This window comes from Dasypus novemcinctus, chromosome 11 (genome assembly GCF_030445035.2).
Source record: "Dasypus novemcinctus isolate mDasNov1 chromosome 11, mDasNov1.1.hap2, whole genome shotgun sequence".
Taxonomy (NCBI): domain Eukaryota; kingdom Metazoa; phylum Chordata; class Mammalia; order Cingulata; family Dasypodidae; genus Dasypus; species Dasypus novemcinctus.
Genome location: NC_080683.1, coordinates 41,689,766 through 41,716,991, shown reverse-complemented (window position 1 = coordinate 41,716,991; position 27,226 = coordinate 41,689,766). Strand labels below are relative to the sequence as shown.

The 27,226-nt window shown below is 36.5% G+C and overlaps 2 protein-coding genes across 2 annotated transcripts in view; one reads left to right on the top strand and one right to left on the bottom strand.

Moving 5' to 3' along the window:
• COL9A1 (collagen type IX alpha 1 chain) overlaps positions 1 to 11,629 on the top strand; it is a 92,214-nt gene extending 80,585 nt beyond the window's left edge. The window contains exons 38-39 of the mRNA XM_004482920.3: positions 1,433 to 1,510; positions 10,732 to 11,629. Coding sequence (XP_004482977.1) covers positions 1,433 to 1,510; positions 10,732 to 10,916 — 263 coding nt within the window. The 3' untranslated portion in view covers positions 10,917 to 11,629. The remainder of the gene's footprint in view (positions 1 to 1,432; positions 1,511 to 10,731) is intronic.
• Positions 11,630 to 12,716: 1,087 nt separating this feature from the next.
• Positions 12,717 to 27,226, bottom strand: part of COL19A1 (collagen type XIX alpha 1 chain) — a 376,839-nt gene continuing 362,329 nt past the window's right edge. Inside the window, exons 50-52 of the mRNA XM_023585875.2 lie at positions 27,026 to 27,154; positions 20,357 to 20,434; positions 12,717 to 20,183 (exon numbers count right to left, since the gene is read on the bottom strand). Coding sequence (XP_023441643.2) covers positions 20,056 to 20,183; positions 20,357 to 20,434; positions 27,026 to 27,154 — 335 coding nt within the window. The 3' untranslated portion in view covers positions 12,717 to 20,055. The remainder of the gene's footprint in view (positions 20,184 to 20,356; positions 20,435 to 27,025; positions 27,155 to 27,226) is intronic.

Sequence of the window (27,226 nt, the reverse complement as noted above, 5' to 3'; positions counted from 1 at the left end):
TTTGCCCATCATATAGATTAAAAATAGTAGCCTTGTTATTTTTAACTTGGGCTTATTTTATTATGAGATGGAAGAAAGGTAATTTTTCATATATTCAAGAATCAGTTTTGTTTCCTCTTAGTGAACTGTTTGCTCATATATTTTATTCATTTTTTTGTGTGTGTTGCCCTTTTCTTATTGATTTTAGGAATTCTTTCTGTTTTGAATCAGAAAGGCCAATTCAATTTGAGATCACAAAATAGCTCTTCCTTATTTTCTTCTGGTTCTTAAATTACATTTAAAAATTTTATGCATTTGGTGTTCATTCTGGAATATGGTGTGAGGTATGGATCCAACTTGATTTTTTTTTTTTTTTGCCAGATGGCTAACCACTTTTTAAAAAATCACTTATTGTATTGTTCATCCTTTTCTACTTTCAGGTGCCATCTTTACTGTAAAGCAAATTCTCATATGTTTTGGGCCTCTTTTTGGGCTTTCTCTTCTGTTTCACTAGTCTGTCTATTCATGTTGGCACTACAATGTTTTAATTATTTGAAGCTTTAAATGTCTGATAGGGTTAATACCCTTCCTGTTGCTTTTCTTTGTGGAGGTTTTATGGCTTTTCTGGCTTGTGTATTTCTCTATACAAACTTCAGAATCATCTTTCTGGTTTAAAAAAATATTATTGTATTTTTGTTGGGATCATTGTGAATTTATAAATCAGTTTAGGGGGTATCACAATTTTTTATGATGCTGGCTTTCTATCTAAGAACATTTTTCAAGTATTTGTATCTTTTAGAAATGTTTCATTTTTTTTCATGTTGGACTTGCTTATTTCTTGTCAAGCTTATAAATGATATCTTTTCTTCATTGTCATATTACTGGTTGTTGTTTCTATGCATGAAAAGTATTGATTTTCTTATATTAAGTTTGTACCCTGTAACTTTACTGGATTTTTTTATTGCTTGTTTTGAGTTTTGAATTGATTTTCTAGGGTTTTCAGATACAGTCATATTATCTGAAAATAAGGATGCTTTTAACTCCTCAGACCTAATGATAGTGATAAAGTGGGCATGTTAATTTTATTCTGGCTTTAGTGGAGCTACTTTTATGTTTCCCTTTAGGCATTAGGCTGGCTTTTGGGTTATAAGAGATATATTTTGTCATGGTAAAGAATTAGCCATTGATTCTTATTTTATTCAATGTTTTATCAGGTATGCATATTAAATTTTGTTAAATGTCTTTTCAACATTTATGGAGATGATCACTTGATTTTTTCTTTAAATCTGTTAATATGATGAATTTACTATCTGGCTTGTTTACTACAATCTAGTTTGTGGCAACTTCATGACCTTTTGGTTTCTGAATTTCAGCTTTGTTTAAAGTTTTAAAATAGGAAGCTTATTTTTATAAATATATAGAAAAATAACTTTTTTTGAAAAATGAAATGCAGGTGACTTGGGAGAAAAAGGGGAGCGTGGCCCTCCAGGAAGAGGTCCCAAAGGTTTGCCTGGAGCTACAGGACTCCCAGGTAAGTGGGTTGTATGTCAGGGTGAGGTGGAGAAATTGGCAGCAAATGGACAGTCTGAAGTGGATAACATTTTAAAAGAATTGCTATTTGATTACTTAAGCATATCAAGTGATACCAATAATGGTTGGTGTAGATGTTTCAAGACTAGCTTTTATGAAGAGTTAAATGATCTGTAAATCATGTCTGTATTATGAGAAAATGGTTATCGGGGCTTGAAATATTAACTTCTTAAAAAGATGCTTTAGAAAATAGTGTCAAGGTCTTTCTATACTGTATGTGTTATAAATATTCCGAATGAATGGGGTTCTGTCCAGTTCTAGCTCAGTTAATAGTCTTTTGTTGATTTTTTTTTTTTAAACTAACAGCCAGAGCAGAAGGAAATAATCCAAGTTTCAGCTATTTATGTTGCACAGGGGAGTAACTGAAACTTCATTTTTCAGCCTTCTGTTTCAAACATCCAGACCCACCAGCAACCCATATTCCACAAAAATAAACGTGAACATTCTTCCTCATAGCCACAAAGAGCCACATGCACGCCACAGACCACAGCTGTGTGGAATGAGGTGACAGAGTAGCCTCTGTGTGAAGAGATCTCTCACTGGGCATTCTGTTCTCTCTTTACACACTGGCTACGGTGTCACCAGAGTCGATGAGGGTGGGACATGTACAAGCCCCATCACAGGAGCGGCAGAACAGGGCAGAAAGCCAGTTCAGCTTAAGAGCAGGAATGATGTACAGCCTCCTGGCAAACTCTCTAGAGCTGTTGAGCATTGACTCAGGAAGGCTGCCAAAACCCTGGGTTCTGGGGCTGAGGAGAGGTGAGGTTGCACAGAAAAAGGGTGATACAGATTCCCACAATAAATTTGGAGAATGTAGTTAGGGAATTTTAGGAAAAGAAATCTTTGTTTTCTAATTCTGCCAGAGGCTGGCATATTTAATCACAACTATAATTGTAGCCAAAAAGGCCATTACTTCCTAATTAGTTATTTCATTATTCCTGGGATTGCTTTATTACATAAAACTATTTAAAAATATGAGTAACATTTGGAAATAGCTCAAAGACTGCCTTTCTAAAACTGAGATTCATGGTCTGGTCAAGATGTTTTCACAAATTGGTAAGAGTTTTTAGTGACTGGCAGAGGAAGAGAAAATCTGGTTGGAGCTAAATGATACCAAGAGAAGAAGATTTTAGTGTATGATAAAGTCTGGATTCATTGATGGATATTTAGAAGAAAGAAAAAAAGGAAATGGATTTTACCAAGAGTGTTTTTCTCCATTACCAGTAGTAGTGAGTGATATGTTTTAAGGCTTATAAAATATCACAATTAACTAAATTACCTATATATTTATAGATAACCTGACAATTTCCCTTCCTCCCATTATGTTAACAAATCACTTACTACTTAGGCCAGTGAATTACACTATTGGGAATATCTTCTCTTACTGAAAATATAGCCTCTAGTGACTCTTACAGAAAATCTGGTGGAAAACCACATTTTAAGCCTAGAAATGGGAAGATTGAGGAAAACCAGTTTTTTATATGTAGTGACCCAGACTGCCAGAAGGGGACGTATTATTTCCCACATGCAGGAAACCACATGGCGGAGTCTGACCGAGGGGGATAAACGGGCAGCACTTACTGCTTAGTCATGTCTTCAGAACGGGGCTTCATTGATTTTCTTTTTAACACGAGACATTCATGTGTAGGCAAAATGGCAAGGCAGGACACGGTAATTCTTGGCAGCTTCACTTGGCCCTCATGTCCTTTCCTTTTGCTTTCTGCCTTTCCCCAGTTGTCCCTCCCTTCCTGATACTACCTCTGAATACGTCTCCCTCCTTTGATTTCCTTACCCTGACCTGATGGTACTTTTCTCTCACTGATCATCTCTCATTTTCTTCCATCTTTCTCACTTTGACCTTCCTTCCCATGAAATCCCACTCTTTTTGCTTTTTCTCTGCCAGTTACTGTTTCATAACCTCCCTGGACTTTCTTATTCTCGGTCTTTGTTACATTATAATTGAGAGGATTTTTGACATTAATGAGTGAAAAATCTGGCTCCAGCTTATTTTTCAAAAATTTAGGCTAACTTTCGAAAGCATGCATTCTCTAGAGGAGAGATCTGCTGCTAGACATTTTTCTAAGTGCCTTAGCAAACAGGCCAGAAGAGTCGCTATTTTCCACACTACTTGTTTGAGTACAAACACACAAGCTGGAGGCTTTGATTCTTAAGTCAGTTCACAATCTCTCATCTACTCCGTGCATATGCTCAGTCAACGATTTCTCAAAACGATTTCCCTAGTTAGAGGGCATTTTAGGTCACTCATCTGCTAAAGCTAGTGTTCTCAAAGGGAGTTGTTTAGAGCAGAGGCTCTGTAATCAGACAGCCTGTGTTCAAATCTGGACTCCATCATTTACCAGCACTGCCTCGCATACATTAGAGAGTAGTCATGTTACATGGGCAGAGGCAAATCCAAGCTGGAACATTCTGAAGGAGGTGTTCTCCATGAAAACTTACTTCAGCCCCAAATCACAAATCTAAAGTACTCGGTTCACAGTAAGTTAAAGCACTATAGTCAAAGTGATAGTCATTGTGGACTGGTTAATTATTCACTGAGAGACTGGGTCATTTTAATTTCCCTGGAATGTGATTAAGAAAGTGATTTCTGGTTTCCCACCAATGTAATAGTAATAGAATTTTAGGATGTGGGGGAACCTTTAGTAGGACTCTGTGCAGGAACTTGTCTAGACCGTCTGGATAAATACACATCATACCTAAGGAAAGGCCCTGTAGAAGAGGATATTCTGCAGATTTCTTTGTTGTCCTCATTGCTGGATCTGGGGCTTGAATCTTCCTCAATGGAAGAAAAGATCATTTGATCATTCTTTGTGTTGACGTATCTGCCATATTTGAAAAATGAAGTTACCAATACCTTTATTATTTATCAATTATCCTAATTCCTTTATTCTTTCTGAATCGTTTTATTTTTCTCTCTTCTCACTACAAGCTGTATCGCTCTCAGTTTGTTTACAGTGTTATGTATTACATGCCCCTTGTGGTTGTAATGCCACATTGCCGAATATGGACTATAGATTATTGTTGTAACCACTGATTATCATTTTGGCTTTAGTGCTTTTTTTGTTAAAAAAAAGGTTTACATACATTATCTGGTTTGTTTTTCATAGCCAGAAGTAGGTAGAGTAAATATTTAAGAAGTATGGGTCCTGGGGCCAGTTTCCGAGTTTATACATTGTTCTTTTACTTCCTTTTAGTTATGCTTAGTGCTTCACTTTCCTTCTTTGCAAAATGGGGATAATAACCACAGCTACCTTAAAGGGTTATTGTGGAGGATATAAGTCAAAATGTGAAGCTGTTAGAAGAGTGTCTGGCATATGGCAAATTGCTCTGCAGATTTTGCTGTTGCTGTTACTACTGTTATTCTCCTTTTTATATTTGAGGAAATACAGACTCACAAAGCTCACGTACCCTGCAGTGGTCTCTCAGGTAGTGAGAAAGGCAGGATCAGAAATCATGCTTCCTCTGCCCAGGTTCATAAAGTGGACAAAATGATGGGCTGTCTGTCTGAAAATACGATAGCTTTGTACATGTGCTGCTGAAGCAAGCACAAAATATGATTACCTTGGCTTTGCCACCCCAGCTATGTATCTTGGGGCATGTCCTCTAATCACTTAGTGTCTTTCCCTTTTCCTGCTTCTCTCACAGAGCGGTGAGGATCACAGTAGAGAGCCCTGGGAGTATAGCCTGCCCCCTTCTCCAGTTTTTACAAGAGACTGTAGTATGGCTTGGTTGGATTGTCTCACTAAGAGTAACACTGCCTGCTGCCAGTGAACTTATTTATTGGAGACCAGCTTCTGGGCGATCTGAAGAATTTAAGGAAAAATATTTAATAATGGGTTCTGATCTCCTTTTTGTTCTTCAGACTCATTTAGCAAAAGGAGTCAGTTAAATGACGAGTCATATGAATGTGCACTCCAGGAATGTGACTTGTGAACTGAGATGCTTTTCCCTTCTCAGCCAGCTCCATGCTGGGCTACACTAGGCTAATGGACTATTAAGTTTTCTTGCACAGAGTTTGCAGATGGGTGAGCTTTGCTCGTCAATCTTGAGTGGGAAAAAAGGAAAGAGGCACTTAATTTAGGCTTAAATTCTATAGTAGACATTGTCTCATTTCCACTGGTACAGCTCTCTTATTTGGTTGTGTGTGTTTGGGTCCAATATGAATGGCTTTATTCCATTCCTTAAACATATATTACTTTGTCAAACACCACACAAGTAAGCTCAGTATAAGGCAAGAAATGTGAGAAAGTTCCTGGCGCTTTCAAAAAATTTACATAGTGACTGGATTAATTAAGCACCCTATTTTATGCAGAAAATTATTTGCAGGGCTTTCTTTTTTAAGTCTGCATACACAGTCCTTTTCATTCTGTAGCATGAATTAGGTAAGAGATGACCTCCTTCAGAATGTTCCAGCTTGGATTTACCTCTGCCAGTGTAACATGACTACTCTCTAGTGTTCGCACAGAGAATGACATAGACATTCATTTATAAAGATCATGAAATGTTTGGTAATAACATTTTCACTGGTTCTTGAAATTTCAGAACACCATGTAACATTAGGCAGCTAGTGTAGCTAACACAGCCATGAGGCATGCAAATAAAATGATTTAAGATCCAGCTCTATCTTCTCCAAAGTAGTTTATGGACATTTGTTAATGCAGCTGCCCCAACTAAATATTTATGCCTATTTTGTGAACAGCCGTAGTGAATCAGATTCATTCCTTGAATGACTTGGACTGTGAAATAGTGTTACTCAAAAATGAGGGTCCTGCAAGACAAGTTTAGAGTACCCTCGAGAGCAAATGCCCAGGGTCAGGGCTCACCAGAGACTGACAATCTGTTATGCTAGGGCTGGTTTGTTTTCTGGCCATTTCTACAAGGCAAAAGTTCAGAAAAATACCATTAATTGATTGTGTTAGTTAGTGCTCTGAAGGAATAAATGTTAACTCTGTGCTATTGTGCCTTTTCATCCTTCCTTGTCTATCCAAGCCCAATGTCTTAATTTGCAAAGGTTGCCAGTAAAATATACCATAATGGGTTTGCTTTTATAATGGGAGTCTTATTAGGGGTGTGGCAGTTTGAGATTGTTTTATGAATCCCCCAAAGAGAAAGATTATGTTTGTAAATAATCTATTCCTCAGGGTGTGAAACTCTTTGATTACCTTAAAATCAGTGGAGGGGCTTTGATTAGATTACTTAATAAAAATCACTTTCTTTTGCTTAAACTACATAGATGAGGTATGACACAGGGTGAATCTCTACCGCCTTGCTGGGTCTGATATAAACAGAGACACACAGACACACAGACAGGAAAAGGAAGCCCCAATGTTTGATGCTGCCATGTAAGAGAGATGACTAGAGGATAGCTAAAGCATGAAGTCCCAAGAGGCTAGGCCCATGGAGCAGCTCAGGTGGAGATGAGCCCTGCTATGTGCCTGAGAGCTTACAGCTGAACTCAGGAAGAAAGTGGAACAGCCGAGACTGATATAGGAGGCCTGGAAAGAAACAAGCCCTATGCCTGGTTGCACTCACCTGAGCTTAAACCTCAGAGAAATCGGTGGCCATTTGTTTCAACATATGGCAGCTGACTCTGGTGAGAAAGTACCTCTTATGGCACCTGGATTTGGACTTTTCATGGCCTTGGAATTGTAAGCTTTCACTCCAGTTAAATCCCCTTTATAAACACTAACCCATTTCTGGTACTTTGCAATTGGCAGCCTTTTGACAAATTAAAACAGGGGTAAAAGCTTACGGTTCCAAGGCTGTGGAAATGCCCAAATCAAGCCATCATCAGAGATGCCCTCTCACCAAAGGTTGGCTGCTAGCAGCTCCTGGAGTCCTGCCACATGGCAAGGCAACATGGTGAATCTTCTGGTCTTTCTCTACTTTCTCCTTGAGCTCAACTGTGGGCAATCAGGTATCTCTCCCTGGGCCTCATCCCCTTGAGCCTCTTGAGGCTCTGTCTTTCTGCAGCTGTAGGTGAACCTGGAGTCCTCTCTCTCAAATGCAGCTGTAGGTGAACCAGGAGTCCTTTATCTCAAATGGCAAGGTCAAAATGGCAAAGCTCCCTTTCTCTGTGTCTCTCTTCTTCCTCTTTGTGTGTTCTTAGTTTATATAAGACCCAGCAAGAGGGCAAAGACCTAACCTGGGTCATGCCTTACTGATGTAGTCCAATCAAAAGCCCCAAAGTGATCTCATCAAGGTCCCTTAACTGAATCTAATCAAAAGACCCCATCTGCACTGCATTTATAGGCGCACCAGGAACCAAACAAATAACAACAAAACAAAAAGAAACACAGCCTGTGTGTTAGCAAATTTGCAGAGTTAGCATATCAAATAGTTATGAGCATACAGATAGGTTAGGGTAGTGGTTAAAGATATTTGTTTCCAGTACCAACACTTTCTAGCTATATGACCATGGATAATTACTTACCTTCCTAAGTCTCAGTTTACACTGAGGAAAGTGGGATCAATAGTGAGCACAATACATAGCACATGGTAAAGAGAAAGCAATTTATAAGTGTTGGTGATGAAGATGATGCTAATGAAGAAGATGATATCACTGAAAACACCATAAGGTAAATTACTGCATTTGCCAAAGGGATACTTGGACTTGAAGGGATTTTCATAAAATAAATCAGGGATGGAAAGGTTGGCTTATCAACTCTTTCCTCAAAATCTGGGAAGGAATCTCGGATAAACTCAGTAAATTAAAAAACCTTCCCTGGAATGTGTTTAGATGAGGAAATATGAAAATTTAAAAAAGCTGTCATTCTGCTCTTGTAACATTGTTACATAAACAGAAACAGGATTTGGCTGACAGGCTGTAGTTGGCTGACTCCTGATCTACATTACTGGTTCTAGCCTTTGTGGACATATTCTTTATGAGCTCTCCTTCGGGCATAGTCTTCTCCTAATCCAGATTTGAATTTTTAAAATTTATATTATTTTTTTATTTGATTTTGTGAAGGCAGACATGATATGTCTCGGTGGGAACACTGATACTGACAAAGTGCATGACAATCACTTTTTATATGCATTTAGATCTAACCCATCCTCTCAACCTTATAAAATTGACCTAACCTTTTACTATCCCCCATGTCAGGGGATATGAATAGTTTCCGCTAAAGGCATAGTTCTGCGAAGACCTTATCCACAGATGCTGAGGATTAGGGAAAATCTTTTTCAGGGGCCTTATCTTTAGAGGAAAACACATAATTATCTGCTTCATCACAACTTAATATAGTTGAATGGAGGCTTGTGGGATAAATTAAGGGAAGTTTACTTATATTTCGGGCTTATCTCCAGCCTTGAGATGGTAGAGTCAAAGAGAACTACCCTCCCTTAAGATGTAATGATGCTTTGCCCTATAACATTGCTTCTTTGGTCTAATTGTAATCACAATGGAAGAACGAGATGTTACATGTAAAACATCTCTAACCTACATTCCTTTTAAAATTATGTGAGAGAGTGCCCAACAAAAGGCATATGTGATAAGATCACTAAAATAAAGAAAGCCAACAAAAAACCATGGAAGGGAAGGAATGTAAGTAAACTTAGGCTAATATGGAATTGAAAATATTGATTTGGCTTTCAGCTTTTTGGCTGAATGGCCAAGCTAAGATGGCTGAGAGGGAATGAGGATCTCTACAATACTATCTTGTATTTTTTTAAATTAAACTTTATTTCAACTTCAAAAAATAACAGACAAAGGCAGCTTAACAAACTATAGAATAATTATTTAAAAAAATTCAGTCCAGGCACATTTATTTTATTTAATCCTAAAAACAAACTCAATTGTTTCTCCAGTGATCGGAAAGATAAATAAATGAGCACAGATTGGTTATTAATGACATGACCAAAGTCTCCTTGTTAATGAAGAAAATGGGTGAAAAAATGCCTTATCATATTCATATCTCATAAAATTAAATTTCATATTCTTTTTTTAACCTTTACACTGAAATAGTACCTTTGCTACAAAAATTGCAATGTTACTGTTAATTATAGTCTATAAGTTACATTAGTTATATTAATATTTTTATGGCATATAAAGATTTTTCACCCTGATTTTCTGTTACCTTTCCAGTAATAATATGAAAGAACTGCCATGTGAGGAACAAAGTTTAAGCAGAAATTCCGCTTTATTCTGGGGTGCCATGCCTCAGAGAATGTGCCCCACTGGGTGGCCCATATAATCTTTTGGACATGACAGAAAGATGAAATGCCCTCATGGAGCTTAGGCAATGGTCAAATTCATCTTGGGTAGCCCCTGATGAGAATATTATGGAATTCTGTAGGATGCATGGCACAGTCTTCTAGAAGACATTAGCCAATATCATCCTAATAACTGTAATAACAATAATAGTCCCCATTTATCAGGTGCTTTCAGGCACCAAATTTAATTATAGGGAAGGCATTTTCCCATCTTGTAGATGAAGAAACTGACAGGTTAGTGATTTGCCTGATGTTACACTATTTGTAAATGGCAGAGCTAGAATTTACAGCCTGTCTTTCAGTGCTTTTAATCACTGAACTATACTTCTCCCTATCTGGATATAGACCACCTAGAAATAGGGGATACCACTATGGCATTGTTGTCCAATAGAAGTATAATCTGAGTCATTTATATGAGTCACATGTATAATTTTAAGTTTTCTAAGAGCCACATTTAAAGATCAGGTGATTTATTTTAATAAGTTTATTTTACCCAATTATCTCCAAAATATTACTTCACCATGGAATTAATACATATATGATTCATGAGATTCATGAGATTATTCATGAGATGCTTTTTTCATATTAAGTCTTCCAAATCCATGTGTGATTAACATATAGTTCATCTTCATTTGACTTGGCCATGCTTCAGTGCTCAAATTGACATGTGTGGTTAGCATTTGGGCAGTGCATCTCTACAGAGAGAAATGTGAGTTAGATGAGGCTGAGGTCCCTTTCTACTTTTAATTTCTGTAAAATTCAATCCAGCAAAGGAATTTCAACATCATCACCATTATCATCATCCCTCACTTCCAAAAGCATTTATTAAACCCCTGTCTGCACACTGCTGGGCTGTGGGGGTCCAGTGCCTTCTGCCAGTTTGCAGCCATGAGAATTCTATTCACGTGTGCAACCTTTTGTGTGTTTCAGGTGATCCAGGCCCTGCCAGCTATGGGAGAAATGGACGGGATGGTGAGCGAGGCCCCCCAGGGATGGCAGGAATTCCTGGTGTTCCTGGTCCCCCAGGCCCTCCTGGGCCTCCTGGTTTCTGCGAGCCAGCCTCCTGCACCATGCAAGCTGGTCAGCGAGCATTTAGCAAAGGGCCCGATCAGTGAAAGGCTTAGTGCTGCATGACTGTCTGCACATGCCTGGCAAAGGACTTGGAGGAGAAATACCACCCGAAGCTGGGGCTAAAGACAACAATGTATTTCAATATTATTACAGAAGTCCTACTTGACAATCAGATTTAGAATGATGGTGCTATTCAGTGAGTCCTCTTTCCTTTCCCTTGGGGGGAAGCTGGCAGAGACTTCCAAATAAAAACCTCCCTTTAAATAAATTTATAATCCTGTTCCCAGGATCTTGAACTTTAGTGTGCCATACATATGTGGTATATCTTGGGCCACCGTGCCAATAAACAAAAACAACTGGCTGACCTCAAGTTGCAGTAGTTATTTTTACTTTCTATCAATATGCTGTTCTCAGATCATGGTTTCAGCTTTATAGAGGTTTACCAGAGTCGTTATGAAGAAACCCCACTACATTCAATAAAATCGGTGCATATAACCCCACTGATGTGCTTTCCTAGGAGTGGCAAGAAAGTGCGGCATCACCTGGAATGAGTTCCTTGTATCACATGTTTTTTAAATACTTGGCCCAAATTTTTGGTGAAATGTACTGTATCCCTAGCCTATTAATAATTTAAGGTCTTCTGTGTGAAAGCAAAGAAGGAATTTTAATATCTTGGTATTCACAAATTTTATTGATAAAATTATTTATTTTAAAGGTTTGAGGTTGTACCAAAGAAGAAATAAATATGGTTTCTTTATCTCTTGCATGTTTTCTTATAAGTAATCATATTCAGTGAAAGAAGGCATTAAGCTTATTGAGATACAATGGCATTTTAAAAATTACTATTTACATGTGTATGTTTACAATAATGCTTTCTTCTACATAGAGAAATTCAAAAGCCCTGACTGTCGTCCTGTGTGTTACCTTATGACAGAAATTCCAACATGTAGGGGGAGCGTGCAGGAGAGTTCATGGGCCTTGCTGAAATTCTAATGAAACTATGGACCCACACCCCAGAAAAGAGCACAAATGCATATGTATATACATTTTTGCATTCTATTCCAGAGATTTCAGGGATCCTTTTAGATCTAGTCTTGCTTCGTTTCTAGGTTAAGAACCATTGCCTTCATTTCAATGGGCTGTTAGCTCCCTCCTAGTCAGAACTTGATGGCCGTCATAATGATTTGTACATCACCATTTTTCTTATAGATTTTATAAAGGCAGCTGCTCAGCAAAAGCACTATTTTCCTATCAATAAGATAGGTATTACCTGACAATTTAAACACTTAATTACTTTTTACATAATCACATTAGGTTGCTGTTTCATAACATCTATATAAACCATTGATCAGAGTTAATATATTCATTTTATGTCACAGTGCATATGAGTGACTTGTCCCAGGGCAATGAACAGTAGCTCAAAATAGTCAATATCTTCAGTTAGTTTATGGAACTCAGTTCTCTCAAGTCAAGGGGGATACCTGATAGGATTTTTGACATCAATTCTTTTTCCTCATGTGAAGTCTCAATACATTTAAAAATTCTAGCCCTATTTGTTTGGCTAAATCAATCATTACATATTCAATATTTGGATTTAAGACTGTTTCCAGCATCAAATTCTGTGCTTCTAGTATGGATGTGCTTAAGGAGAATGATTCCCATTTGACTACATAGCTAAGTGCCATTTATACAGACTAAGAAGGATGCTCTGTCCTCTTGTATGGAATAGATGTATTTTGAAAATAGAGGCAACTGTTATAACTACATAAAATGAGCTTTATAAAATGGCAAACTTTTTCAGGTGCTGTGATATATAACCAAAGAACTACAAAGAAATTGCATTATCTTTTCACCAAGATGGTTTTATTTTAACTGGAGCGACACAAATACAATAAAGAAAAATGAGATGACCAAATAAACATGTTTCTCAGTTCTGTAATACCATACTCATAATTCAAAAAGTCAAACAGTGCATTCGAACTGTTTTACAAATCTAATATATATCTTTAAAAGCTTTACAACAAATTCCACAGGCACATAAACAATATTGGAAACAACCACTTACATATAGATTATGCAAAACTAGCACATTCCAAATGGTTGGAACAATCCATTATAAATTTCAGTTAAGTGAAATAGTTTGCAGAAGCAGTAGCTACTCAACTGAAAAACTGCAAACAAAAAGTGCTCAGGAAATCCTTTCCATGAAAGAGAAGTTGATAAATATTGAGTTAGACCAAGTATATCCCTCTAGCATAATAGAAACCTCTAAAACCTCTTTGAGGTTTGAAAAATATGATGAGAGGAACATGTGAATAAAGTGGGTTAGAAACTGGCATGTTAATCTAGGCAAATGGTTTCAAATTTATTTCATCAGAGCTTGTATGTCATTACAGTATGATTTTCATCCCAAATATCTGATAGGTTAGGTAAGAACTGTGGAAATCAATTCTGAATGAGCACATTGATTCAATGGAATGGTTTGGGGTAATTGACTTTGTCTAGCACAAGAGTATGAATGAATGTTTGTTTTAGTTATGTGATTGCTTTGATTATTTATGGATTCTATATTTCAAGCTGACTAAACCAATATTGCTATTATTAAATATCATTAGTAAAATTTGATTTATTTGCAACCTGAAAAAAACTTAATGTAACCTGCTTTAGAAGATTACTTTTGATTGTATTATTTAATGTAATAGCCACAAATACAGTAAGTGTCTCTGAGGTATAATATATCTGAATTTAAAAATAAGCTAATGTAAGTGGAAAATCACTATAAATACATAAAACTTAGGAAAATCAAGAAAATGATTTTTAAACATTTGCTGGTTGCCCTGACAAAAGAGGTCAAAAAGCAATACTGAGGGAAAAAGTACCAGCAATCTAGTAACCTTGCTGTTTACAAATGAGTCTTGGATATATATGGTTTTAAATATCTTTTTATAAAGACTATTTCTTTTCAATAAATATAAGTCAAGTCCTTTTTTCATATCAATAAAATAAATACTTTTTAATTGTGTATTTAGTCTTTTTTAGTGGGCTTATGATCTAGGACATGGCAGTATTCAGAGCATATGGCTCAGTAAATATTAAATAAAAATGACAACTGTAATAATGTATGACAATAAATACAAATTTTCAAATGCTCTTTAAATGTTTATATGGAGGAAATGTGACATATTTTTTACACCTGATTTTATCAAGAAAAGGATACTGATTTTTTTCAGTCTTAATAAATGGCAGTTCATATTCACATTTTCTTTGACATGAGGCTTTCACATCTGGTTGACTCCAAGTTATCTACCCATAACTGGAGAGAGAACAAATGAGGGAAAGGCTATTGTTTCCAAGAAACTAACTTTTTTGTTGTTTGTTTATTTGAATTTGCCTTTTTGCCTGCAAATGGAAAATTTGTGAAGAACCTTGTAATATTCCTTAGAGAACAACTAGTTAATATGCTATATCTCAAGGGGGGGACTCAAAGATGAAAATAGTTTAGTAGGTAAATCATTTCTCGGTCTAAGTAAATATATAAATCCCCTGGCATGTTCTGGGATAATTAATTTCTGTTAAGAGAACATGCTGCCTATTTAACAACTTATTGCCTGTTGTCTTAACACTAATCATGGTTAAAGCTTATATTTATGAGAAAAGTTAATTGTTAACTTACTCAGGCCCCTTGACAGCAACAAGTCTCAAATGTCTTTAGACAGGGGATCACTTTGAGGGACTAAAGACATCAAGGATTGCCCACTCCCTGACTTATTTCTAAATATAATTCTCATCAGAAATCATTAGACAAGGTTTTGTGTGTGTGTGTGTGTGTGTGTTTATGAACTGCCAAAGAAGAAGTTGGGTTGTACAATTAATACAGCCAAGTAGTGATACATGTAACACACAAAACGATAATTGCCAGCATGGTATGGACCCTGCACTCGCCCTTTACAGTTCTGTGGCTGTAATGAACGTGAGTGGCTCTCACTCTTGGTCATGAGTGCGTCTGGAGCATCCTGTGGTCGAGGTCTAACAGTGTGGACCTTCAGTCCCAAGAGGTGCCAGAGAGTATGCAGGGCATTAATAACTGCACCTTACAATTCCCTGATTTAGGGGCAAATTCTTTATTGCTGAGATAGGTGACAAGCTTGTTATGCATAATAAACATATAGGAATCAAGGCCTCAAAACTTTATACCCATATGGGATTTAGAATTCAACTAGTGCCATTCCACCTAAGTGTGTTGAAATAAACCTTAAAAAGTTTGATGAAGCAAGATAGAGAACAAAGTGGAAGAAAATGTCCTAAATGTTCTTTTAAAAATAAATAGAAAATATGTCATAATACAATCTGAATTAAAATACGTTAATACACTGAACAGATATTTAGCCCTAAAATATATTTTAAATAATACAGCAAAATAGAAAGTTGTAAAATACATAACATCTTTGTACAAATAAGCCTGTTATGGTCAGGCAGCACACATTTTGGATAAACTTACATCTTATTTAACTATCCCTACGTTCAGTGAAACCTCTCAATCAATATTCACTTTTGACAAATTCATGAAGCAAGTAGCTTTGATTGTATTATTATATCACTATTGGAACTGAACCTGAAATTTTTCTTCCCTTTAGAGTTTCTCAAACTTAGCTTTACTCTTATACCCTTGCCTCATCTTGGAGATAAATTTTTGCTGTTCTGGATCTACTAGTCTGAAAGTTTTCTCTGTTCACCTGATGCTTCATTCAATTTCACCTAACTGTTACTCTGGCATGACTTTTTCAAGAACATGTTTGCATTATACCTCCAGTTCAACTACACAGGAAAAATAAAGATGTCCATTTGTCCTATTTCTGGAGAAACCTCGTAGTTCAATAAATTTAATGTAATCTAATGCTACCTTTACCAGTCAACTAGTAAATGGATAAAACCCCTTTTATATGGGCTGGTAACCCTGAAGGACCTTGGCATAAAAGTTGCAAGTTCAAATGGTATTTTTGCATCCTCTCCTCTTAGAAGCCTTTGTGAGTTCTGTGATAGTTCTGAGAATGTAAAAGGGAGTACATGTCTCAGCTCGGAAGTCATTAAAAAAGAACATCAAGCATCAGTAAGCACTAACAATAAATACTGTGTGTCTTGGGAAGTTGGACATAGACAGCCGTAAGAAATAATTTAAGAACAAAAGTGATGAACAAACCTGCAAAGGCATTCTGAGGATTCACTGAAACAGCGTCAGCATAGAATGTTACCTGGGAATTCTCAATCTCAGGCTATTAAGTATGTTGGAAAATAAAAATGGTATTTTGAAAAAGGGTCACTTATCATACTTTTGAAAATAGTGATATATTTCTAGAAAAATATAAGCACCATACAAATCTAATTGCAAAAATTTAAGAACCTGGAATATGGAGATTTAGACATTATCTAATTTTATAAATTGCCCACTCCTTATGATAAACTACATGCCACTTTTACTTGTCTGTCAAAAGAGAATATCTGTCCTGTCTAAAATGTCAGATAATTACTTAGGTAACTTCATGATAAAAATACAAGGGTAGTGAGCAAAAGAACTAAAGTTAGGAATAGTTAATTTTCAAGTTAACTTGAAAACATAAAATTAAGACAGCCAACTAATCAGAGGCTGTTGTCTCTGCTTCATAAAAATAATTAAAATGAGAGAAAACATATATTAAGAAAACATGAACAAACAGAATAAAATTAACAAAGTTTTTAAAAAGTGCAAAGGCAAAGGGTCTGATTTAGTTGTCCACTAAACTGTTTCTAGCCTGTGTTTTTGTGAGTCTGTTCAGTTTTGCTTTGAACACCATCTTGTGGACAAGGGAGGTATATCAGGTCCTCAACAGATTTAAGCAGAAAAGCTAAACTGTGTTTAATTCCTAAAATATAGTCATAAAAAAGTACTTTATAAGCCAAACATAAAATGAAAATTTTTACAGGCAACATATCTTAAGATAATTACTTAAGCTCTATAAAAAAGTGACTAAATTTTTAAAGTTTCAACAATGTCATAGAGAAATGGAGCATGTGGGGTTATTTTAAAGACATTAAACTAACTTGTTTGCAAAGTGAAATGTTTAAAAGTTTAAGACTGGCTATAGTTTTGTTATGGTTAGAAGTGATGTCACTGTTCTCAGTTGGAAAGAATAATGAAGAAACTTTAGAATATAAAGACAAAGAGAAGAATAATTCATAAGGCCATAACTGTTAATTTTCACATCTTGTTCTTTGCTTAGAAAGATTTCTATCTGAAAGTGTTAATTAATCTCGGTATGAAATATAAGACTGGAATCCAAGCATACTCATATAGGGCAGGGGGTTTTAATTGTTAATGGCTGATAAGGCCATTAATTTGATATTTAAACACTCATGTTGTTTAGAGTGCAAACAACAGATAATTCAGAAAATTTGATAATTCTTCCCAGCATTGCTGATATCTGTCTAGAAGTAAACATAAGTTTTGGAATGGAGTAAATTAATACAAGATATTCTGCAACCATCAAGTTATTTAGAGAAAAAATTCCCATCCTACTCTGGGGCCCAAATATTCAATTTCTTTTTATGAAAGGAATTAGACAACTGCCAAGACTCCACTTCATTTGGAGCTGTGTTAGCTGGACCTGGTCTTTCTTGCTGCCCTTTGTTGCATGTCACATATGGAGATGAGTAAGGGAAGAGTGTGTGAAGGTAAGCAGTACAGGAGGTGAGAGAGGTGTGTACCAAGTGGACACAGGCCCATTTTTCTAGTTATGCTGTGGCATTAGTCATGTGTTACAAAAAAATGAGCTTGCATCATTGTGACAATTCTACTGTGCAATATGCTTCATATAACACTATATTCTCCCCTCCTCTCCTTAATCACCAGAATAAATCCAAATTCTTGAAACAGGAACAAGCCAGTCAAACATTAAAGTATAAAAAGAAATATTTCTAAATATACAATTCATAAGAAAGGATGCATGATGTATTCTGTGGACCTAAAATGCACAGAATTCATAAAACAAGAAAATTAATTTAGTCATTTTATGTATACGGAAATATTCAAGGAAAACTAAAAAAATACTATATTGATCACAATCAGCAAAAAACTTCATGAAAATATTAAATAATAAATATTTTTGAATCAGCAAAGAAGCAAAAGGATAAACAACCCATTAGTTCATATGAAAAATTAATCTTTGAAAACATAAATTGTTTAAATTTAGGACAAATTCAAGTAAATTCATATGAGTGGCAGATATAAGCATTCAGAGTTATAATCCAACAAATTAAAAGCTCAAGATATACACATAGCACCAGATTTTAGATCTATGTACACTTTTTGGGGGGGATAAATTATCATTCTACTAAGAAATGCACACATGTATGTTCCAATTGTGTAAATTTAAAATACAGCACCATTGTAGGTATTGCACAAGAAAGAAAATGAAGAAAATAATTTTAAAGTCAAAACATTAAAAATAAATACAATAATCTTGGAAAATAAAATAAATAAACTTGGAATTTAAAAAATGCAGCATAAGTCAATATGAAATAACCAAAAGGGTGTGTGTATGCACAGCCATGTAGACAGTACCTGACCAGCAGTTCATTTACCTACAGTGAAAACCAGTTTAAGTCATGGGTATATTTGAACAGACTCTGCCTTCATTTAGGCATACTTCTCAGGCACAGCTCCATTCACAGCTTTTTCCAATTTCAGTGGGCTTGCCTTTCTATACCCATTTTTCAATTAAGAGACTAAACAAAGTAATCATCTTACCCTGCTTTAGCCACATTGGACACGGCACTGCTCCTCCTGATTTCTGTGACAGGAGGGGCTCTGGGTGGCATGCACTCAGCAGCCAGGCAACTCACCACCAAGATTTCAGCAACATCCTTATGCCCCGTATTCTAGAAAATTAGTTGTTTCAACTAACAGTTCCTCCAAATAATGTATAGTGAGGCAACAAAAACACTGTTCAGACATTTGTTTGGTGATTATTATATTTTCATTTCATTTCCGAGAATATGCTTATTGCAACACCGGTTGCTTCTCCCAGAGTGCCTCTTAGCTCTTTGGTCTGAGTGCTCATTGTATATAGGGTCGCATGGCTTTCTTTTGCGATTCTTGCTGTAGCTTCTGGAGACATGTTATTCTCCTTAAGACCTTTTGGGCTTTACCTTCTTGGTGGGCATCGGCTGACACTACACATACATCCAGGGCAAGGGGGTTTCTTTTCCAGTTTGTACAAACCCCATCCTTTAATATGATAGCTGGTTCTTGGCTTAAATTCAAATGGTGATGAAGTCAGAAGAATAGTGGGCACAGGGGCCCAAATACCTTGCTAGGTCATTTAAGCTTCAAAAGACCGAAGACAATGTGGTATCTTCCACACCAAACACCTCTTAGGGAAAACAGTACAGTGAGGGGACTGCTGTGTGTTAGACTTTTCTTGGGGAACATGTGTTTATATTATCAAATTTGTTCTTCCTTTTTCATGCAGTAGGTATTTATGCCAGTGAGGATTGCTATGACTTGAGCTCATTATACAAAATTAACAAAAATCATTTCCGTAGTTGGTGATGGTGGGTTTTGGGCTCCCTGATAACCCTGTGGTTTTTCCAAAACACAAGTTAAAAAGTGAAGCTCTTATTGCCTATTTCTCTGCATAAGAAGAATAGAACAGGATGGTCTAAGAATTCTTAAGCTATAAAAATTAGTCAAAAACATTCAATAGGAGCAGTGAACTATATCAAAAAAGTTGGCAAAATTTTTAGCAATGAGAGTAAATGTAAATACCAAGAAATCTGCAGGATAACTCTAAAACTTTAAAATCCAGAAACCAAATCCAAATCCATGTTGATGAGACTACAAAGTGTCACTGTCAGTATACTAAATCATAAGATATAGTTTCCTCTTGAAGAAGAACTAATGATTTCATATAAAACCCTGAATAAGAATTGCAGTGATGGTGAAACAAAACATATGGAATGAATTTGGGAAAAATCTAAAATATGCTGACATTGCAATCGCTACAGTAATAGGATTCAAATTGTTGCTTTTAGTGTCTGGTCTAGACCAAAAAACAAAAGGGCCCACCTATGATGAGGGTCTAAGAGTATTAAGACGGCTCCAATGGCATGGGACTATCACCAGGAATCAGTCTTTCTCAGGTGTGTTACTCATTTTCCACTTGCTCGCTGATGGGCATGAGACACAGGATGGAAGCAATCTTCTGGGTCACATCTTCCATTAGGGCCTGGGGGGCCCTGAGGACCTGGGGCACCTGGTGATCCTGGCAAACCCAAGGCTAATGGAATAAAAGACCCCATTAGAATCCAGATCACATGTGACCCTCTCATCCGCCTTTCAGTATGGATCATTCTCACTTAACTTGTACCGACACATAAGGGTCAAAGAGGAGAAGGGATGCTTTCCATTTTTAGAGGTGTTCTTGTATTGTGAAGATAATATCCCTCTTACCTGAAGTCCCAGGAAGACCCGGGCTCCCTGGCAGCCCAATTCCAGGCTCACCTCTTTCTCCTTTCTGTCCTCGAAAGCCTGCATGAGAGATATATAAAAAGAGAGGCACAAAAAGAGTGCTCTATGACAACACAGTACAGGCAAGAACCAATTTCTTAGCCTTTGATATTTATTTAATAACTTTGCTTAACATAAATAGTATAGTAGCTCTGTATTTTGCATTTATTACATGCTAAATGTATATCAATCTATGTGAAATTAGATAATGAGGACATTAAAAATATGCAAGTACTATAAAAAGGTCGAACCAGTCAAACTCTAGATAATGATATTTTTGGTACTAAAATGACATCCAAATAACTCAAATCAGTCAATCATATTCTCTTTCAAGTAACTATGCTAAACGATGTGACCTCTCTTCAATAGGAATTCACAGTGGATTTTAGGTACAGGAGTCATGCCTAATAGTAGGACAAGAAAATATGATAATTTTTTTCCTCAGTCTGGGAATTAAGGGAATGAAAGGACCCAAAATTCTCAATTTTAATAAATAGCAGCAAGAGATTGAATATAAATATATAAGTCCATCTAGTTCAAGAGTCAGGACAACCAGGTCTTTGATCAAATTACCTTCTATAACAAATTACATCCTTTCTAAGTAAAGTTAAACCAGCATCCCTATGTTTTCACATTGCAGTTCCTAACTCTAAGGGGCTAAGAGCATCAACAATGTTAGACAACAACAAGAGGAGACTGAGGGATTATCCAAACTCTTTTCATCAATTTAAAATAATTTCACCAAAATGAGTTGGGGCTAGGATATGTGTATATTTGAAGACAAAATTATTCTGCTTCTTAAATATTCTTGTTGTCACTTGAGCTAGAATGATTGGAGAAAATTATGCATCAGGCAACACTTATCCCTGGTTTTAAAGAGCATAAAATTTATCTGTTTTATATAGATTTACAGTACTGGTAAATAGTCTTCATTTCAACTTTTTCATAGTCTAATAGCAGCTTAAAGATTGTTCTTAGTTCCAAATGAACAGAGCAGCCATGCAGAATCATGTTGACACACAGCAAGACCATATGTAGGAGAGCATCCCAGTAGGAAAGAGCTATCCTTAAGTTAGTTGTGCCTTTTCATAAGTTGTGTTATTACATCAGAATATGATAGGAGGAGAAAATGTACTGCTCCCTATTAACAGCATGTACATCTAATTACTTCTTTTAATTGTCAAGAATTAGACATAAGTTTCAAGGTTATCATTCTCAGTTTTGCTTTAGCTATAAAATATATACAATATTCTCCAAATAAGATTAGCTATGTATCACCACATCTTTATTACTTTGCTTTGCATATATGACCAGACCATTAAAATAATGAAAATAATGGGGAAAAGGATAATCATTTGGGAAATATTTTGAAATGCATATTGGAAATACAACCAGCAGAAAATCTTCACATATTTATTTGAAATAAAATATTTCAAAGCAAATAAATTTCATATTTGATGTGAAATTATTTGATATTTCAAATATTTCATATTTGAAAATTATATTATAACAGATGTTCAATGCAATCCTAGATCCAAGAGAGAACAGTGGTTTGAATATGTAGCACAATTAAATACATGTCCTAAATTAATACATGTTCAAAATTAAAATAGTTTCAGGATTTCTTTTATGTAAGAAACTTTCATTTAACATACGTAAACAAGGAAAAATGTTTGTACTGAGAGTCATATGAAAGCAACTTTCTAAATCCATTATTTAAACATATCTAGAGTAAAATCACATGAATTAGATGATGTACATTTGATAGTCCAATGCAGCTGCCACTATAACAGAAAGATTGTAAAGTGGACTCTCAGGCTATCTCAGTAAGTACTTAAAATCATTGGCTAAAAGAATGAGGAAGAAATAAATAATTAAGATACATGAACTTTCAGTAAAGGAGAGGAATAGCAAGACTGTAACACAATTCTAAGTAAAGAATATATCTGCTAAAACCTACACATTTTATTGAAATTCAGTGCCTAGATTTTAATATAATGCAAAAAATATATTATTCCACATGTATTTCAGTATACACCCAGTATCACAAAATAAGACACAATGATTTGTATAATAGGGTGATATTTTTACCCTTCCTTTCAAATGTAAAATTTAATTGTACAAATTTCTCAGTTCATTAGGGTAATAATTACCTGTGATTAATAAATAAGGCCTTTGAATGGCACAACACATGAGAACTTTCAACTCTAAAATTTCCCAGTAAAGGCTCAAGCTCATTCATTATGAAGGTTGCCATGAAGTCATTGGGTCTAATTTTATAAGTGCTTCATAACAAAACTTCAGATATGAATGCTAATAAATTCAATAACCAACTTTCCCATTTTTTTAGAACAAATCTTTTCACACCTTTAAGGTAGGTCCCATTTAAAACTTTGAAAAGCCTGGTCTATCTGCAAATAGACATGACTTACAAACATATTTTCATAGAATGTAAGCATACAGGATGGCAGTTTAATATCTCTCCTAGCCGATGTGTGAAAACAGAAATAAAGTAACAGCAGTGTCCTAATCTAAAGCATTTAGAGATACTAGGCATTGATGAAACTTGGTGCTTGGTATAATTTTCCAGGTGGTAGTTAAATTTATTTCCAGTAGGAAGATTTCAGTTTAACTCCAGAGATTTACTTCTAAAGTTTTAAGTCTGTGCAACTATATGCATAACAGACAAATGTGGCCAGATATGGTGCTATCGGCCTTTGGGGAGGGACAATTCTTCATGTGGGAGACTTGCTTTGGTCCCACAAGATGTTTGGCCTCCGTGGTTATGGCCCACTAATTGGCAGCAGTGCCCTTAAGTCATTTTGGCACACACTCAACTGCCCTCACATTTCCAAATGCCTCTCCTGATAGCAGATTTGAAAGGTCAAATCTATACCAGTCAGATAAACTACCCTATGGGCCACTGGCTTACAAATAACAGAAAGTTTTCCTTCACTATAAATCAATAATAGCTAAACTTGAAAAGTTCAAAAATAAGAACCACTTCCAATATTGTCCTTTTAAAATGGACAGAGGGCACAGGGAATGGATTTATCTGTTTGTCCCCACTCACCCCACAGCCATTCATTGTGTGGAGCTCTTTTTGAAATGGATGGGGCTTGCAAGTGTGGCACCTGTGCCTCAAGGTATTCATAAGGATGAGGAATCAGCTGGATTTGGGAAAAGTATAAATAAAGTTTGTGCTCATAAAACTCATGCGACGGTATAAAGTCTGTTTGGAAAATTCCCCTTTCCTACTGATGTGAGGTAACCCAGCTGGGTCAGGCTTCTCAGGGCGTTGAGCCTAATGTGGCTTATTCTTACTCACCCCATGAGCTGCAGACCTGGAGGCTGGGAACAAAGAACCCGGAGGAAAGTGCTCCTCTCAATGCACAGTGGGTGGGCAATTATTAGAACCCCATGGGACGGTTGAAATCTAACTCTCTCTCTACATGCTTTTCAATTTTAAAAAGACATCAACAATCACCCCTTTGGGAACTTAGGAAAAATGCAGACAAGGTTACACAACTCAGAATCATAACGATCTCTATTCTCACTTCAAGATCAGGGAGCTGAAAGCGGGTCCCCAGGCTTTCATTATCAGAATCTTGGTAGGAGCAATACCTCCCCTTTACAAATTGGATCATGTGCTTCTAATGGTCTGACATCAATTTTCTCATTATTCTCTACACTGCTTTTGCTCATCAGAATAAGCTCAGGAAACTTTATAAGAATGCTTTTCATTTTTATCCTTCTGAAAGATAATAAGGGACTCATTCCATAGTGCATATTTTAAACCAAACCACTTACTTTTAAAGTGAAATGGATTTCTTTTCTGAAAAACACCGAAAAAATGGTCTCTTAGAAATTTCAGGAGCGCTACCATCAAACTGAATAGTAAGTGGGCAGGGTACTATGTCATACTCAGTGCCCATGTTTTCTTTTCCTTTTTGTCCTGCATTTCTCATTTCACACTTTTTTTTTTTTTAACTCAGTCATGACATGACATGGATAGGCCTGATTTAACCAACAGCATCGCAAATTTGCACTGTTTTTCTTTCCTTTTTGAGAAAACTTTTAAATTAGCAGAGCAAATCTTTGAAGTTATAGATCTAACTTCATTTTCCAAGTATTTCATACCTATCGTTTCTGCCAGAGTAAAACCCCTCAATTCCTTGTGTACTCCTGGAGAGGTGCCAAAAATCAAAGAGCAGCCTCCTGTTCTCTTTTTCCTCAGTCAGATTTTCTCTGTGGTTTTAGACAGGATTGTTAGTAGAGTATGATGGTAAGTAAATACTCCTTAAAAACAAATTCCAGTTTTTATAAGTTTTTTTTTTTTCTGCTGCATTTTGGCAAGTTTAACATACTGAAAAAGAGGTATCAGGTAAAGGTTGAAGAGATGCCTACTAAGTTATAGTTATGATATGTCTTTTTTAGAAACACTATGGTGGGGACAAGAGTTTTGACAATTTTAGTAAACCCTGATTTTAAAAACACTGGAAATCATATGGTGTAGGGTAAATGAAGGTGGAACCCCCTTTTCGTGAACCCGAGGCCCTGAGAGGAGGATGGCCAGCCATCAGGCCCTCATAAACGGGGGGTTTGGATGTAAGCATCAAAGGAACCCCTGCGATAATAATCAAATCAGGAGGTCTGGTAACTGGTAACTGGAAACCCTTGTGTCCCACTGTTTGAAACCTCGTAAAAGCTGACCCTGTCTGTGAGGCAAACCGAGAAGGGTGCGGAGCCTCCCGACTGGCTGCTGGATCTGTAAGTAGGCTGAGCCCCTGGCCTGCCACCCCGGCCTCTGTGTATGTGTCAGTAATAGAGGCATTGGCCGTAGCTTGGCTCTCGTGGGGTTTCTCTGGAATATCAAAATAGCTGGTCGGGCTTGACTGCCAGCCTCACAATGTGCGGAGGCGTCAGGCCAGGGTCTCCACCTGCGTTACATATGGGGCAGTTTCTCACATTCAAGAATTGCATCCAAAAGCCCTTCAGGGATAAAAGTAGGCAGAACAATAGCTAAATCCCCAAAATCCTTCATTAAAGGGAGGATGAAGCGGAAGGGATTTCCAAAAGCTTTACTGATACTTTATGACTTAAAATACCCTCTGACTGTCAGCCTTCTGGATGCATTTTCCTTATGCCTATGAGAATATTTGTGGCCAGGTCTTTGTGTGGACAGATGACTGGCTGAACACTAGACCCGTGACTGCAGTTTCAGAAGTGTTCCTTGATAATCCCAGTTCTCCATTGTTCTTGTCTTCTCGCACTGCTGCTCTTAGAAGTATCTGTCCAAGGTTTTTCTCCCACGGATAGCACTCCTTTTCTTCACTCGGTTGAAGGCATCATACATCTTCAGATGGACTTTCAAGCTCTTCGCTCCTGTCTCATATACTCTGACTTCCGAACAGACCCAACTAGTGAAACATAATAATTAACCACCATGTACACAACAGTGCACACACACAGAAGGCTATACTTGATTCTACACTTTCATCTTTCCTCCAACTCTGTGAGACTTCTATATCATGTTAGAGAAATTTAGAACCCATGGCTTAGTTGAGATAAACTGGACTGATTTCACTGTTGCGTTACACAGTGCTAACCACAGCAGAAGACATGTTGATCATCCTTATAAGTTACAGTTCTAATAGACACTGCAACTGGGTACTGGACAGTCATTGCTCTTTAACCTCTGATGAGGAAGGGAATGCTAGCTACTTTGGGGTACTTCCTACAGAAAACAAGGCTCTGTGGTATAGAGAAGCAGTAAAAGGAAATGAATGAAAGAAAAGCAATTCTCTGCGTATGTAGAATTTTGGACTGTGTTCCTATGTAATTTTGATGTTGACCTCCTCTTTTCTTGTTTCTTACCAGCTTGATTTTTTTCAGGTCCTTAAGCTCCTCTAGGGTAACTCATGAAAAACGGGTCCCCTGGTCTTTTATTTCATGGTATGTACTCACTGGATTTAATGTTTCTTTATCAGAACTGTAAATTGTCTAAGTCAGGGACTATTTGGCCTTTTGCCGATTGCTGACCATATTTCTAGAAAATGATCAGTGATCTAGCTATATTTGAGATGATGTCTCATCATTCTAATCAGTGGGACAGAATTTTTGCCAATTTAAATAAAGTGTGGTTTTAAAAATTTTAGAAATCTTAAGAGGAATTCTTTAAAATTAAGTTACTATTCACAAGCTCTAAAGAAACAGAAGTATTCTAAAATTTCTCCAAAATCTATTTTGGAACAAAATCATTGTAGTAGACTCTTGTAAAACTCTTTCCCCAGTTTCTTTAAAATGCTGAAATATGATTCTTACTATCTAACTCACGGCAAACGAGAGACATAAATGATTCTAAGATTCTCAGATAATGATATATAAGCACATATTATGCTATTGTTATAATGGATAATGTTAATAAAGTGTTTTGATATTAGGCAATTTTTAGTCATTTTAAGTTTGAAGTAGTAAGAGTTAAAAGTCTGTTAGAATGTCAGATATTAACAAGATAGCCTATATGAATAATTTTGTACATACATAATTGTGTGTGTGTATACATATAAATATGCAAATATTGGTAAACAAATATTATACTTGAAGACTTACCTTGCGGTCCGGGGTCTCCTGGTGGTCCAGGTAACCCATCCTTTCCTGGTGGACCAGGCCTTCCATGAGCTTGAGCAGCCAACATTGCTGCCGGCAGCTTGAGCTGGGATAGGAATACAGCCATCCTCTCTTGATTTATGAAAGAAAAAAACAATACACCATGTAACGGAAATATTTTTTTATGCCAACATTCTTTATTTT